General features: G+C 36.4%; 1 protein-coding gene across 1 annotated transcript in view; it reads right to left on the bottom strand.

The window, feature by feature from the left end:
• UPF2 (UPF2 regulator of nonsense mediated mRNA decay) overlaps positions 1-17092 on the bottom strand; it is a 52897-nt gene that overhangs the window by 26912 nt on the left and 8893 nt on the right. Inside the window, exons 4-11 of the mRNA XM_064421770.1 lie at positions 14482-14642; positions 13285-13482; positions 11925-12074; positions 11430-11533; positions 11029-11114; positions 4593-4701; positions 3297-3410; positions 1955-2071 (exon numbers count right to left, since the gene is read on the bottom strand). Coding sequence (XP_064277840.1) covers positions 1955-2071; positions 3297-3410; positions 4593-4701; positions 11029-11114; positions 11430-11533; positions 11925-12074; positions 13285-13482; positions 14482-14642 — 1039 coding nt within the window. The remainder of the gene's footprint in view (positions 1-1954; positions 2072-3296; positions 3411-4592; positions 4702-11028; positions 11115-11429; positions 11534-11924; positions 12075-13284; positions 13483-14481; positions 14643-17092) is intronic.

Below are 17092 nucleotides of genomic sequence, written 5' to 3' on the forward strand. Positions count from 1 at the left end.
ATCCTAAAGCCAATCTATTTTTACATTAGTATTTTAAATTACATAAAGGACACTGAATTGGAAAGATTTGCCAAGAAGACCATTACTAGAAATAAACATTGTCCTAATAAAAGAAGAATCTCTAAATAATCTGCAAAATATGAAGTAGTTCCACAAAAACAGGATATGACCACTAGAATAAGTTACTTAGTGCCACTAAATTAGCAATGCCCTCACAGAACACTTTACTTTTCAATAAGTAATTTTTCCTTAATTACTTTTAAAATGCATTCTTAACTATGACTTTCTTCTACACCAAGACAAAGCAACATTGTCTTTAACAGGAGGCGCAGCCTGTTTGGAATCTTATTACAAAATACATCATCAGCAGAAAAGATTAGGACCAATAATTATTTAGAGGATCAACAGGCTTTAATTCTACCCATAAGAGTAGATCAGCTTTCCAACTGCTTGGATTTTTGCCACAAGATTGTTATCAGCTTGCTTTGGGAGAAATCTCTTCCACAGTTCACACTAACTTGTACCATGAGACTATGATCCAATTTGTGTAAGACTATTTAAGTCAAAATTAATCTCTGTAGGTTTTTTAGTAGAATGTTAGAAAATGCAGCTATTAAGATGGATGCAGAATACAATTCTATTTAGCCTATTTTACACCTTAATAAATAGATATTCCAAACTTATTTTCCATCTTTCACCTTCTCCTGGTTCCTCAATGCATAAGAAAAACTACTTATCCAAAACCTTGTGAGGCTTTAAGGCTCAGTAATTCAAACAGTGTTTGTGGTTTGTCTTGCACTTCCCAGTTAAGCCATGTTTAGCATTCATCCAGCAGATTCCAGCAATCCAATCTAACAGTCAGCATTTTTATAGTGCATAACATTAAAGGCAATCAGTTACAAAAACCAGCTCTGGTATAAGTATTTAACTCTTCCTGACTTCTAAAACTTTTATTAACTACCATAAAGTAATAGCAATGAGTAAAATGTCTTTTAAAGCTAATGGAACTGAGTTTTCAGGGGAAAAATCCTTGATTATGGAAAGGAATATATTTCACAATACAACACATCAGCTGGCAAACCTTTAGCAAATTGAGACTCAAACCTTTCAAGATACAAAGTGCACTGCTACAAAAAGTAAGAGCCAAGGAAGGGGCAGTTAATTTACCCTTCTCTTTCCTCTCATGACTCTACCACCTCAACAGATGTTCTGACATTCAAAGAGGTTCAGAAAAAAAACAGTATTTTGTGGAAAAGAAATTGTACAACAATATACCCAAGTATGCAACTGCTTCTCCACTAACAGAAGAGAGACTACTGGTTTAAGAGAAAGTGAATCTATCTTTGAAGGTCTTCTTCAACTATGTCTGACTTTGTCTCTTGCCCTGGACAGAGAGTTTTAGGATCGTCTCCCAAGTCAGTATATATATTTTTCAGTTCTTGTTATTATATATTCACTTCTTGTTGGTTTTAAGTCTTTGCCAGTACTTCTCCAGACTTACAGATCCCAATTCTAATGTTAATTCCTGATCTCTACTTCTGAAACTGCTTCTCTTAGTGTCTTCATAAACTTTTTTTTTCACATTTAGAATCCCAGATCATTACACAGGGCATAGAAATCACCTCCTGCAAAATGTCTTCACTTCCAGTTGAAATCATGTCTGGTTCTATTCACTACTCTTTTTCCCTCAAACACTATTTCAGGCATGTTCAGGGTACAGCTACAACATTCTTTCAACCTCATCCCCTGGGTTTGCCCTGCCTCTGAATTACTAGAAGTTCAATAGCAATAGCTTTTTACTTCAGAAATTGAATTCCTTGTTTTGCATTTTTTTTCCAAGTCATTAAGAGATTTTTAGGTCAACTGGAGTTCTCGAGAATAGTTCCAAAAACAAGTAATTGCTTTAACTCAGAAAATGGCACCTTCCCCCATAAGACAAGAAGTTCCCTCTTACCAAAAGAACGCTGGTTCTTAGGTGAGATTCTGGTGATCTGAAGAGGAATCTTCCACAGGTTTCCAGCAAGGTACACGCCATTTCAATGTGGTGATGAGAGAAGTCTGACAGAAGCATCTGGTATGTATTTACACAAAAGCACAGCTTGTTAAACATCTTTTTCAGCTGCAGAAAACATCAAGTTATATCTACCAGACTGGACACTCTGCTGGGGTACCACATTCTTTATGGAATAAATGCCAATGGATTTCACTGATCAGATGCTAGGATTGGCAAGGCCCTGGCACAGGTTGCCCAAAGAAGTTGTAGATGTCCCATCCCTGGAAGTGTTCAAGGCCACTTGGATGGAGTTCTGAGATACCAAGTCTAGAGGAAGGAGTCCCTGTCCAAGACAGGGGGCTGGAACCAGATGATTTTAAGGACCCATCCAACCCAAACCATTCTACAAATATTCAAAAGATTAATCTCATTTTAAAATTCTTATAAGAACAGTCTGTGGACTCCAAATTTAGGCTTCATAAGAACAGGTTATTTTCAAAGACCAGCACAAAACCCCCACCCAAACCACTCAATAATACTGCACAGTAACCTCAGAGCACAGCTAACTGCACTGTCTGCAGTTGAGCAGTAACTATAATTAATACAGTTTTGCATTTTACAGCATTTTATAGACAAGATAGGTGAAATTATGAGTGATTATGATTTCTTTAGGAATTCAGCTTTGATATCTAACAAGTCAATGAATAGAAACTATTCATATAGAAAGTGATAAGCTGTGAGTCTTTTATTAAAGGCACTCTTATTTTTTAAAACCTATTTTTACTTTGGGACTTGAGGTCCCAATTCAAAGTTTGAATGTTTATCCACATGCAAAGTGAGATGATGTGCCTAGACATGCTTTCCAGAGATGTTTTGCTCCTCAACAAACAAAAGCACCTGCTAAAATGGCATAAAAGCCTCTTTGCATCACTGAAATGCTTTCTGCCTCCTGTCTCTCTCCCTTATTGCTATTTTCTCCACAAAATCATTAATTGAAATCAAAATTATGGAAGTTTTACAATGTACAGCAGATTAGTAAGTAGCAATGTGTGCCATACTTCCAAAGAAAATGATGTCCAAATGTAGAAGTTTATTTTAATATATTCCTCCCATAAGAAGAGGTAAAACCTTCTAACTTCTAAAGCAGCTTTAAAAGTCTCCTCATACACAGCAGCCACAGACACCGGGGTGTAAAACATCCCATGTAATGAATTCAGGTAACATCAGCAGCAGGTAAGTGAAGGGGAATAGGAGGGGGACATTGTCAGCATGCACAGGAGTACAGGACTATCACAACACCAACCTTTAAACAGTGGAGAGTATCGTTTTTGGAGAACATCTTAAACTTGGTAAGCTCACCAATAAACCTCACAGTTTTATTCTTTGTTTCAATGTTGATCTGGTCCTTTTTTCTTACCTAAAAAACAACCAAAAATTGATGGTAAGCCCTCAAAAATACCCACTGCTTCTAAATTACTTTCATCTGAACATGCACAAAACACAGCTGGGAATTCAGCAGTCTTGGGTACCACTTTGGTTCCTCAAGCTCCACCTTTACTTCTCATTGGGTTTCCTAAAGCCCTCCCTACCATCTTGTTTCTTCAGAAGATTTTTAATTCTGTTCCCCATCCCCCCACCCCCCAAAACAATTAATTCCTCTAACATACCTATAGCCACAAATCCTCCTCCTTTGCCCCAGTGAAGTGGTGATAAAGTATTCTAGATTCTGTATTTTCAGAATCAATAAGAAGTCTCTATGTGAATAGGGCCACTTGTACTATCCTCAAGGAAACATTAATTATTGATGGTTTTTTAAGTCAGATTTAGTAATGTGCAGACTTTTAAAATTACTGACATTCAGCATATATTTAGGAACCAAACACTAATATATATATCAATGTCTAAACATAACCTGCAAAATAGAAAATTGTATTTCCCCAACAGAAAGGTTTTTCTGAGAAAGTTAACATTAAGATTCAAGTAAGTCTGAACAAATTATACATATGTTTCATGTCAATATTAGAAAAAAAATTGAAAGCTGTGCCACAGAGCTCAGAAAATGGTGAAGAAATTGTCACTGTGCACCATAACAAGTTTGGTTATAACAGTTAAAAGGAAAGTGAAGGAAACTACACTGAAAAATACATTTGTGTGGAAAATTTTGATAGATGAAATTTGTAAAATCTAATTTTAATTAAATATTATATGATAATACTGATCCCTCCAATAGGGGCCTTGTAGTGGGAAATGCTAGAATAGGTCAGGTCTCACTTTAAAAACAAGTTATTTATTTACAGAAAACTCTTAACAGATGGAGCAGAGCATCTAATTTTTGTAACTTCTGTTGTAACTGTTGTACAGTTCATTTATATAAATATGTAAGCATATATGGGAAGTTGCAAAAACTTCTCTTTTAGAAAGACTTACAAAATTACAAAACTTTCTCTTCTTTTTTCTACAACTGCTGAGATGACAGAAAAATATGCACTGAATTTTAGAAGTAGTATCTACACAATACAAAGTGGGTATTTTCCCCAAAGGTCAACTTATGAGATTAGTTGATCTGGTTTTAATAAAAATATAAAGCACCAAAACATACATGGAACTTGAAATCCCCTCTCAGCATGGAACAGAGATCCTCTGCTACATCAGACATACAGGGATGCAATGTGGCAACCAGTCTTGCATAAAATGGTAGCAAATCCAACCTGCAAACAAAGGAGAGGATAAAATAGACAATTTATAGACAAAAATGTAGTTATGTGTACAAATATGGGTACCATTTTACTTGTGAAAAGAATCAATGCACTGACAGAACTACACACATGCAATTTTTTTGGCCCACTTCAGAATGAAATATCATTTAAAAATAATACAAGAAAGTAAACCCCCATATCCTGTTGGAATACTCCATAGTTCACTTCCTTTTTAACTCCTGCCATAGGTAAAATGCTGAATTCCATCAACTACAGAATTTGACTTTCAATAAACTACCAAACAGAAAGAAAATTCAGATCAGATCCATCTCAAAATGCAAAAAAAGGTTCTTACAGACAAGGCTATGGATTATGGCAAGGTATTAAGATTTTTTCTGAAAAGCAGAAGACACAACTAGGAAGGTAGAGAATATCTTTACTTTTAAGGTGGAAAACTCCTAAATGAATAGTAGTTATTACATAAAAGAAAGCTGAGCAGATGTGATGTGGCCACTCATTTCCCAAAACTTCAGCTAACACTCCCACAAATGGTAATATTTCCAAGTTTTCTATAGAATTTCCTTATTTCCTTCTCTCTTGCCTTAATTACATGCCTTCACACAGATTTCCTTTGCACATTTATGCAAACCAGCTGTGTATATATCAGTTTTAAATGCAGAGAATCCAACTGCACTCTGAGGCCTCATAATATCATCTAACAAGCTGAAGGAAGTATTTTTGATTTATTTTCAGAATGTTAAGTTAATGCAGTAAACAGATGAACTCTAGAACAAGCCAAAGTAAGTGGAGAGGAACATCCTAAATTTGCATGCTTCTACTGAGAAACTGCCTGTAAGGGAAAAATGCATCTTGAGTTTACACTTTATGCAGAATTACGGTTTCCCCTAGTGCTCAGGAAAGGAAAACAAAAAAGAAAAAATATGCTAACAAAAAAAAAAAAAAAATTCCAAAAGCACAGAGCATCAAGACAAAAACTCAAAAACAAAGCCATCACAACTGCCTCCCTTCTCCTGTTACTGGAGCCCATTTCCAAGACATTTAATACCCATTTACAGAAAGAGACAATTATGTATTTCAACTGTGGGTTAGAAGCATCAGAATATACTCCCCCAAAAAGCATAACCAGGCAGCCTCCTGGTAACACAAGACTCCTGGTGAAACATTGTGGCTATCTCAGTTACCTATTTAAGAGGTTTTATCTCTTCTGTTAATCAATAACTGAAGCAGTATTTACATTTTTGAAGCTTGTTGGAACACACAGTCAAGGCTGACTACCCACATCAAATTACTACCATGTTATTAAGCATTTAGCCATTAACTTTGAGAGAAGTGAAAGTCTCACTACTTCACACACACCCACAAAAGCTAAACTAAGAGAAGACTGTGGCTGAGCTAAGAGGGTGTATTTAACTGAGGGGATTTCTGTATGGCAACTCTTTTAAAACAAATACCAGAAGGTTTTATTCTGGTCTCAACAAGTACCTGCCTGCTGAGAGCTAATAATTTCATCTCTGTAAACTGAGTATACCTGGGAGAAAATTAAAGTCTTAGAGCACATTGTTGTTATTCCCTTGCAGGACACAAAAGGTTTCTTCATGGGGAAGCATACCAAGACTGGGTATTTCTAAATAGGTGAAATATAATAAGGAAAAGGCTTGGGTTAATTATGCTGAAATAGGCAATCAGAGATTAAGTTTGCTCCCTCTCAAGGGAGACAAAAATTCATGTTCAGCAGTGGAGACATTCCAGTATCAGTGGCACCATCTACTGGTACGTGCAGTGCTTCCTTCCCTCCAAAAGCATTTTTTCTCTTGAGAAGAGGGGAAGAACTTAACTAAAGCCCCACAAACCCCACAGTATAGCTTTCCCTTCCTGCTCTTCTGGTTATGAAGCAAGATCTGGCATCAGGGATGGGGCAGTCACTCTCTGAAGTACCCTGAATGTTCACTGCCACAGCACAAAGCACCACTTCTGACCACTGTCATTTAGACCACACACCATGGACTGAAATCTAGTCAACTCTGGATCTCAGGCTCACATAAGCTACACATCAGCAAAATGTCTAAGAGCATATCTTTTTTTCTACTATTTCAAATGTCAGCTTATTTTAAAAAGCCCAAACAAAACCAATCATAAACCAACTTACAAAAAAACTTATCTCAAAGTCCTAACTGCAATCTCTCTAAAATGGATGCACCCAAAATTTTATGCCTGGGAAGAGTGAAGGGGGCATTTTGTACATTTCCTAATTTCTGTGATTCTATAAGACAGCTTAAAGAATGAAGCAATGGAGCCAGAACTCCTGCCTCACCAGCACAATGATAATGGATAAAAGCAGTGCACTCACAGGGCCTGAACAGGTACTGAGTGCCACCCACACTGCTCACTGGGAAGAGAAGGATGATGTAGAATTGGAATGTTACCAGGGAAGCACTTTTGGCTTTTATTTCTTTGCCAGGATGTAAAACTCCTTGATCTCAAGCACATCCCTCAATTTTATCCTCACCTGGAACAGGCCATGCAAACACTGATAAGTCAAGTTCAACTGAACAAAAAGAACCTTGCTACAGAGAAGTCTCAGGATGAAAAGCTGACAGAAAATACACAGGAGGCTTGCAGCTTTTGAATTAAAATGTGAACAACTACTTAACACTTAAGAAGCAGCTAACTACTGAATGAAGAACAACCAATAATAACACAAAAAATTCCATGTGAACAACATATCTTTTGCTGCAGGTAAACTTGCAGCACAGATCACCCACGATGGGAACATCAAAAAATACCCTAAGCCACAACAGCCCCTATATACTGCTTAACATTTATCTAGAATTGTTTAGAATTTAAAGCCTAAGAAAATATTTCAGACTTCTCATATTGAAGTAAAAGAAAAATATTTACAGAATTGCAGTATTCTGGTAAACCTAAATAATTCTGTGTACAGGAAGATAACTGAGCAAAGAACCACACAAAAAGGTCCTAAAGCTGTGAGCAGTATGGGTTAAATCACTGCCTGCAGTCCTGGATTAAAAGGCTAATATTTAGTTTTAAATCAATCCTCCAATGCAAATGTGAAAGCCACTCGTATACTGGCATTGAAAAATCTTTTTAAAAGGCCTTCTGTTCTGCTGGGGTGGAGGTTCAAATCGCAGCTGAAAATGTAAATGTGATCCATTCATCAGTATTCAACAGAGCAGGGCAGAGATGCATTCTAACACTGATTTACAGTGAGCTGAGGAAGAAATGGCCTTTTTTGTTAAATTAAGTTTTCTGTCCTGAAGAATCCTGATTTGTCCCAACCCATCCAACCCTAGTGGTAGCAAGAAAGCTCCCTGGCAACATTACATAATGACTTTGATTTCACAGGGTCTGTTTTACACATCAAACAAAAAACCAGTTTTACACTTTCTTGATGAAACTGTTGTGCCTGCACATTTCCCAAAAGTGATCTCGGGAGAAGAAAGAGAACTTATTCTGTCATTGAAATATCTCATTATGGCTGCAAATAAAGCAGTTAACTTAAACAGCATTAACTGATATCCTTGGAAACTAAATGCTTTTTGAAAACATACTGCTTTATCTGCATCTTCAAGGACACTGCTTCTCTGAAGCTTTCACAAAAAACCCCCCTCAAAAACATTAGCCTAACAAGCACTCTTCTCCCACAGTATCCCAGAGAGATATTGCAAAAATTCTTGGACTAGTAAAAACAAGTATGGAACAACAATAATGGAAGATAAAGCCATATCATTATGGTTCAGTGAAGTGATGCACAGCACAAAATCATCATTGATGCACAGAACACAAAGCCCCAAACAGCGTGTTACAGAATATACAGAATTTTCTATATCAGAAATTACAGTAAATGCTGATTTGAAGACACACAGCAGAACTGCTCTTTTACCCACTGCAGCAATATAGTTTACTTAAATATTGGGATAGGTTGCCCTTTCAAATTGTCTGCATCTATGGGCAGTTCAGCTGGTATTTACCATCCAGCTGCTTGTTCAGAACAAACAGCTCAGTCAGCATCCTGTTTCTCCAGCTGAATAGCCCAGAGATGGGCTCACCAATGCAGGGACAAAAACACAACTGAACTCAAGATCTTAAAAGGATCAAGGTAGCCTGAGTGTGTATTAGTCAACTAGGTCCCAGAGCAGACAGCAGAAAAAGGAATTTTTAAAAAAAAATTGTACATCAAATGTTAGTACTTATTAATATTAGGAATAATTCATATTTATAATCAACGCAGAGAGAAGATCAGCTGAGCCATTCACTTCAGTGTTAGCTCCAACTACTGGAGACCAGAACCATCACAGAAGCAGCAGCTCCTCGAGGCTATCCCACCATCTATCCTGCTCTGTTGAGGTCCATGAGAAAAGTGAATATTTTTAAAATTATTATTACTTTTAATACAAATCCGCAGGGAAATGGAATTACAACTGGGAAGATGAGAAATCAATGGCAATGAGGAAACTATGTGTGCTTCTAGGAGTTTATTAACTCTGTTCACAGTACAACCTGATCACAGACACATTTTTTAATAGTGCAATATATAAAGAATTTAACTTTTGCTTTCATTCCATCTATGAAATCACACTGCTGAATTTACAAGCCTTATCATGCTGTTCCCATGTGAAAGTACCTCCTCTCACTGTGCACATCTACAAGTTCCTCCAGATCACTGTCACCTAGCACAATTTAGCAAATTATGCAAGGAGAAGAAAGAATTTTCAAAGAGGTTCCAAGAGTTAATAATCAATTTCAGCAATCTGGAACCTACAGCACCAGGAAACAATACAGGGCAGTGGTACAAACATTAGTGTAAGGTCACAGACCAGCCAAAAAAACACTTCCATTTTACAGGTATGGAAAGTTCTCTATTATGGCAGAGCTGAAGACAAAAGTCTAAGTGCTCCTGCTGATTTTCTTAGCTGTAGATGTTCTAAGCTGTGAAAAAGAAATTCTTCGCATGTTGTTTTTTGAAGCATTTCATGATTACCAGCAGGCAGATAAACAGAAATGTTTCTCAGCAACCTACATTTGGGCTGAAGAGCACCTTGTTACATCTAACACAGAAGATAATCAGTTGCCTGTCTCCTCTGTCATTAATTAATTAATATGTTAGGCACAATCAGGCCTCTATCAAAAACTCCAAACACTGAGGTCAAACCTGAAAGTTTTAGAAGCAAGAACACACAAGAGAATGAAAGATTATGTGCTCTGCTTCACCATGGAGTCAGGTTAATGCTTCAGTCAGCAAACAAACCACTGGTCTGCACACAGCAAGAGAACAGGGTTATTAGCACAGCAGATGCTTATTACAGATGGGATGTAGAAAAAGGCTGAATTAGGGTTGGAAACACAGCACATGCAGTGATTAAACTCAAAGAAAACAGAGCACCAAAGTCTGTTTATTCAAAGCCAGTCTACACATGTGTTGAGACAGAACAGGTACTCAAGTCATGTTTTCCCACCCAGTGTTAAAAGGTAATGGAATCAACTCTTAACAAGAATTCCAAGATGACCATGTTCATATTATACTAAATTCAGCACCAAAACAGCTCATCAGGAGAAACAGGGCAAGGTGAAGCAAGAAAAGCAACTTCTTCATAATTTCATAATTTCACCTATTTAAGGCTCAAGTTTACCAGAAAGCAGAGAAATAGATTATTTCTCAAAAAAAAAAAATCAATGTTTTTATTTGAATATTTGCAAAGATTTTTGGAAGCAGGACTCTTCCTGTAAGTGCAGAAAATCTGCTTACACAGACACAAGGAGAAACAGCAAGAGCTTTACAGAGGCAGCTGTACACAGACAAAAGAGGCCAGGCTCAAAGTGGCTGGCCTAGAACTGGCTGCTGCAGAAGGCACAAGGCTGTTACAGTGGCCATGCACCACATCAGAATTAACACATCACAGGAAATCCTCCTTCTAAACTACACTGTGCTCTAAGTGTCCACAGGCTCTAACACAAACAAGTGCAAGTTGTCCTGAATGAAATAAAACCTCCCTTTTCGGTATCAGGTAGGTTTTGTTGTTATTTTCACAAAAATTAAAGTAATTTAAAAAGTAATGAAAAGAGATCTGCTGTAAACACCAAATACCAGAAAAAAATCCTTATTAAAAACCTTTATTTTTTTTAGAATTTATCATGGTGTGGATCATTAATTCTAAATATTTCTTTGGTGCTTCAGCATAAGCCACTCCAAAAGTGCAGATCAGGAATAAACCAATGGAATATATACTAGTTTTAAAAAATACATGCACATGCTAAATTAAATAAATAGGTGGATCCAGCTTGGTCCCCTTCTGTTCTTACCTCTGTCTAGGAACTATGAAAAGTGCTCGGACCAGTTTTCTTCTGTTGGCTTTTGTATTCATATTCATGCAAAAATCCATTGCTGCCTGTAAAGAGCAAAGTTAATGCAATACTTCACTTTAATGCAGTGGCTTTTCAAGAAAGCAACAGAAAGTGGTGTTTAAACATGGCATTTACAAAATTATTCCTACTACATACAAGTGCTTTAAAAAAAAACATAAAGAAAAATCTTCAGTTTTGGCTATACCTGGCATAGTCAGAAAACAAGTCCACTGAGAGGAATACAGACTAAAATTAATTCAGCTACTGTCAGACTCCAAAGCTTGAAATCTTTATTTCCTATCTATCTGATCTAGCATTACAGCTTTTAAGAGTGCAAAAAACTGAAACTATGACCGTACCTTGTCTATGAGGTCTCTGTTGACACAATTTGGAAGCTGCTGAAGAAAAGCATCTACTATGAGTTTTAAATGAGATCCAGTACTGGCTTCTTCATCCTCTTGTTCTAACAGAGGGAAATAAACAAGCAGCAGACATTTTTAAACTATGAAATATAATCATATACCAACACATTCCCCAAAACATGTAATGTTTAGCTGTTAAGTATTCATTGCTCTTTGTAGTCACTTTTCAGACAACTACCTTTACATTTGCTTACTTTTAAAAGCTGTGTGAAGGAATTGGTAACTTTCACTACATAAACATCTTTAAAGTAATTTTCACTTGTATCTGAATGACTTGCTACAAAAACATTTATCACAATCCTAGCAGTTTCTAGCTGCTAGTTTCATAAATAAACAAATTGTCCAGCACTCTACAAATCCACAAACTAAACAACCAAGTCAAAAAAAACCAAATCACAAAGAAAAAGAATTCTTAAAATCAATTCTTTTTACCTTGCTCATCAAGAAGCTTCTTTGTAAGATCTTCTGCCTCATCTCCACAGTCCAACTCCAGTGCATCATCATTAATATCCAGGTTCTCCAGCTCCAATTCCAGATCCTCATTCCCAGCTGCTTCTTTATTATCTTTGGCATCTTTTGAATCTGTTTACAAGTTAAGTAGAAATACCAAATAAACACTAACTGTTAAATATACACAGTCATTATTAGAATACAGGAAGGTTAATGCTGCTAAACCTGCATCTCTTTAGTGTCAATTTTTTTAAAAAGGAAGAGGCAGAACAAGAGGAAGGTGCTGATGAAATAACATGCTATATAAAAGGTCAAATAAAGATTATTAGTTTCTTTGAACACGGTATCTGAATCTGATAAAGATTCAGAAAAGAATAGTTAATATTTTTCTTGGACCACAACACTGGTCCAACACTGAGCATTTTTCCAAGAGATTACAATCCACAGAATTTTACTGTTTTTTCAGGCCTCCTTGCAATTGCATTTGTACACTATGCTTCATTAAAAAATATATACATTTCAAGGCAGATAACCTTAATAAAATTCTAAAATTTTTCAAAGCCAAGTATGACAACTTCTAAACAGTGCACACACCATATGGAAATACAGACTCACAAACAAGCAACATGTTCAGAATCACAGACAAAATGAGTCTGAAGTGGACTTTGGTGATACCTCCAGTTCAACCTTTTGGCCAAAGTGGATGAACACTATTCACACCAGATTTCTCAGGTGTTTTTCCAGTTGTTTTAAAACAGTAAGACAGAGATTCCAGTCTCCCTGGGCAAGCTGCTCCAATATCTAAAGAGCCTTACAGGGAAATGTCAGAATTCTGTTACAGTATGAGCCAGGAATGGTGACTTTTTATCCCACTGTACCTGAAGTCTGCACATGCCTGATTGTGAACTGAGAGCTGTGTCAGAAGTAAGGAAGCACCCAGGCCTTCTAATCTAGAGAAATTTTATACTGACAATTAATGTTCACCTACCATTAATAATTTAATAAGAAAGTAACAGTGAAAAAACCCCCAAACACTAACACCTTCAAAAAAGGGAAAACTCTTCCCATTTCTCACAGAAAAGTTGCTATTTACTCACACTGGTTAACCTCCAATTACTTGAAATTTACAGTTCTAACAATATTAAAATGCATTTACCTTTTTTCTTCCTTAATAACCAGAGGTAATCCCTATCCCACCTAGTTCATCCCCTAAAAATTCATCCAAACTGGTGAACTGTCCTGATGACCACAAATTATTTCATTAGAGACTCATTACTTCCATCAAGTTTGTTCATCTGTTGGACAAGATATGTTGAAGAAAATACTCATCTAAGCATCTTACCTCTTGATTCATCCTTGCTGGAATCCTTGTTCTGGGAATATTTTTCATTATCTTTAAACAAAATTGCTGGCACAAAAGCCTTCAAGTCAATGAGATTCTCATAGAAGTTTCTAGCATCTTCATCTTCCCAGATACCCCCCTCCAGGTCATATTCTCCAGGCTTTCCTGGTGTGAAAATATCAATACCAGGTCCATGTTCTGCAAAAGTAGTGAAGCAATAATAAAGTTATTTACACAAATTTACAATCTTCTGTGGGGAGGCACCTTTAAGAGTCCTTTTAGGAAAGTGTTAAACTATTTATTACTACATCTGTTTTCACCTGAATATTTCAACACATACTTTAAAGTGTTTTTAACAATTCAATCTTAGTAATAGACATACCACGAGATTATCTTAAAATCATAAATTTCATTTTGATTAAAAATACAGACAGAATCAGAGGAAGTCAAATCAAGAAAAACTGAGCAGCATATTATGTGGTATTACAAAGTTATAACAGACTTTAACAACATTAGCATTAAAAGTAATCACTTTGAGTATGATGAACTGTATGTACCTCATTGAGTTTTAAGAATGAAGTTTAAAAAGAACAATTTAATACTTAGAGGCATTAAAAAAATAGAGCTTTTTAAAGTTCAAGATAATTTAAAGCAAAAGATATTAATCATTTCAACATCTCAATGAATCTCAGAGTTTAGATTTCAAGGCACTGAAAGCTGCACTTCTGCTCAGGAGGCCAGACAGCCACACCTAGTGACTTATGTGGCTTATCAACGTTCCTGCCCACAACATCATGACCCAAAATAGACTTCAAGCATATTTTTTATCAGTATCAGCTTTTAAAACTCTAACAGTTTTTAAATAGTAAAACCTGCATAATATTAAATGAAAGGATCAGGTTAAAAACATTTCCAACTTTCCATTTATTACTCTATCCCCAGAAACAAACCTAAAGAGCTATTACTTAGGTTTCCATAACTACTCAGAATATACAACAGTTATGATTACATATTAAGCATAATTACTTTAATTTAAAAAAATTAATTAATTATTCATTAGCTGATATCCTTTAGGGGAAAGGCTGAATGAAATGAAACCAGCAGAAAGTACACATTGCTAAGAAGGTTTGGTTAGTTTTTCCAGCACATCCAAGCTGTGCCCAGGGTTCTGTTGACCTGCTTTAAAATCTGGCTTACCCTCAGGTGTTGGCTTCTCTTGGGGGAGGTCAGGCATGTTCTCATCCAAAAGATCAGCCAGAGACTGGGAATTTGCCAACAGCTTCTGATAGGACATTGCAAATTCCTCATACTGCTTGTGTCGATCTTCACTCAGCTCTCCTTTGGAGTGCAGAATGCGTCTGCAAAAACCAAACTTACAGTAAGACCACCTTCTTCCTTAAAGCATTTTAGCTATGCTGAACCATTAGGAATTTCTCTGAGCAAAGCTAACCTGCCCTCTGAGGGAACTGTAACAATTCTAGTTTAGACTGCAATATCAGTATTATTTTTCCAAACCACACTGAATTTCCTGTACAGGACAGTACAGTCACAGAAGCTCCAGCTTCCACGTGAAGAGAAAGGCCCACTTACTCTTTGCCACAATGAGGCTGTAAAAGTCCTAAAAAGACTTATATAGTAAAATAGAATATTCAACTTTATCAACAAGCTAGATAAAAGTTGATTTGCACCTGTAACAATCCATTTCCACATTGTTTAAATGATTACATGAACTATTATCACCAGGAGGGTCAAAAAATTTGCAAGCAGTCCACTGACTTTCCAACAAAACAAGTTCTTTCAAGGCTATCAGTCCAAATTGTGAGCAGCTGTATTTGTTTCTTCACCTGCTCTTTATTTTCTTTTACAAAATTATTCATACTTGTTTCAAATTATTTTTAACATTGAAGTCTGTTGTCAAAAGTAACTTGCACTTGAAAGAAACTAATCACTGCTTACAAGTGCTGGAACCACTGACCAGGCACCCTGCACTGAGATGAAAGCATCAGAAGTGTGAAAAAAGGTGCCAATGCCACAATTCCAAAGCAGGTTGTATCATTACATTATCATCTGTAGGATTCCATTACCATCAGGCTTTTATTATGCAAAGGCAAACAGTGCCAGTCTTGCCAAAGCATTTTGTGGCATAAGAATTCTGAAATAGTTAAGGCAATATAAGTTGAGGGATATCAGTCTTGTTCCAGGTCAATGGTAAAACAAAAGTCTTTTTGTACACATTCACAGGGTGAGCAACAAAATCCCTTATCCCTGCTCAGAACCAAAAGTGGCCACAGGTGCCTGGCAAAAGAGCAAGAAGCATTAATGCTGGCAGAAGTTCTATTTTCTCTGACAAAACACACTTATTTAACATGTAGTGCCTGCTCCTGCGAAGAACAGCAAAGAAAAATTAACAAATTAGATAACCACTGAGTATTTGTGCAGTGCAGTAGTTCAGTTTGAATTCAGGAAACACATGAAGTGTCATTTCACAGCCTTTCCATGGAGACCACTGTCCATTGCATGCATATTTTAAACCAGCAGCTTAACAAACACGAGCATTGAAGCTCTCTGCTATTATTAAAAAACAAAAAAAAGCAAAGTGCTGTAACAATAGTACAAGACTTTCAGTTCTCAATTTCAGTTTCAAGAAGACAAGTGTTAACAAATTCAAAGCAGCTAAAGCAAATGAAGCAAACTTTAAAAAGCATGGCTCACCTCTGAATACAATTACAAGTACAGCACACAGACTTGTCTTACTTTATGTCTCTTCAAACACAAGACAAGCTCAGCACATCTTTAAAAAGTCCTTAATTTAGACAAAATAAGTTTCTTCCCCAGCTAATACTTATTTTTGAAAACTCTCCTCAGAATATGGGAATCAAGGTGTTTCCTTCCAGTGACACAGCCTGACAAGCTTTGTTGTGCCCTCAGCTGTGTAACCAATGACCACCAGGTTCTGTGCTGTATTAAAGTCAAAGAGAAACTCAGGGTACTTTTCCTAAGCATCCATTTAACCAGCACTGCCTGAGTCTGCTTTAATTTTACCTGAATTATGCCACAGGTAACACAGCACTAAAGCACTGTTAATTTAGCATAGTAATTTTCAATTAATTCTTAATTATTTCATGGTCATTCTCCTCACAGAGATAAATCGATGAGTTATTCACCTGACAAAATATCATAATCTTAACATGTGACACAGTTGATGCACAAAAGGGAACAGTTCACTCCCTATTCACTTCATGGATTGTGGAGTAACACTGTGAATGAAAACTACAGCAAAATGAATCAGATTTTCAATACACAGAGAACTGTTTTATCCAATAGGATTATTGGGATTTAAAAAAAAAAAAAACAAAACAAACTAAATCAACCCAACCAAACAAAAACACCCTAAAAAACTACCACCCATAAAAAAAAGAAATAAATTCAAAAGCAAGTAAGGGATCACTGCACAATCACCTTCCCAAAATGCACAGTTCAGGAAGACTTCTGTAATATTCACAGACTTTTTACTTGGCAAATCTCTGTCTTGCCCTCCTCATGCCTTGCACTTCCCTAGCAAGCAAATGCACAAATCTGTTATAGATCTTGTAAACAAATAAAATCTGGCAGGAAAGATTTTGATGTCTTATTTAACAAAACTTATTCCTCAACTTTCCTTAAGGAGTTAAAATAGACACTTTAAAGTTCAGAGAGAGAAATAACTGAGTTCTTTTAATCCACTGACAAATGATAGCTCTTCACATTCCTTCCCCAAAACAAAGCTTGCACTCAGGCTGACAGGGAGGGACAATTCAATGACAAGGTG

The sequence above is a fragment of the Passer domesticus genome, chromosome 5 (assembly GCF_036417665.1).
Source record: "Passer domesticus isolate bPasDom1 chromosome 5, bPasDom1.hap1, whole genome shotgun sequence".
NCBI lineage: Eukaryota > Metazoa > Chordata > Aves > Passeriformes > Passeridae > Passer > Passer domesticus.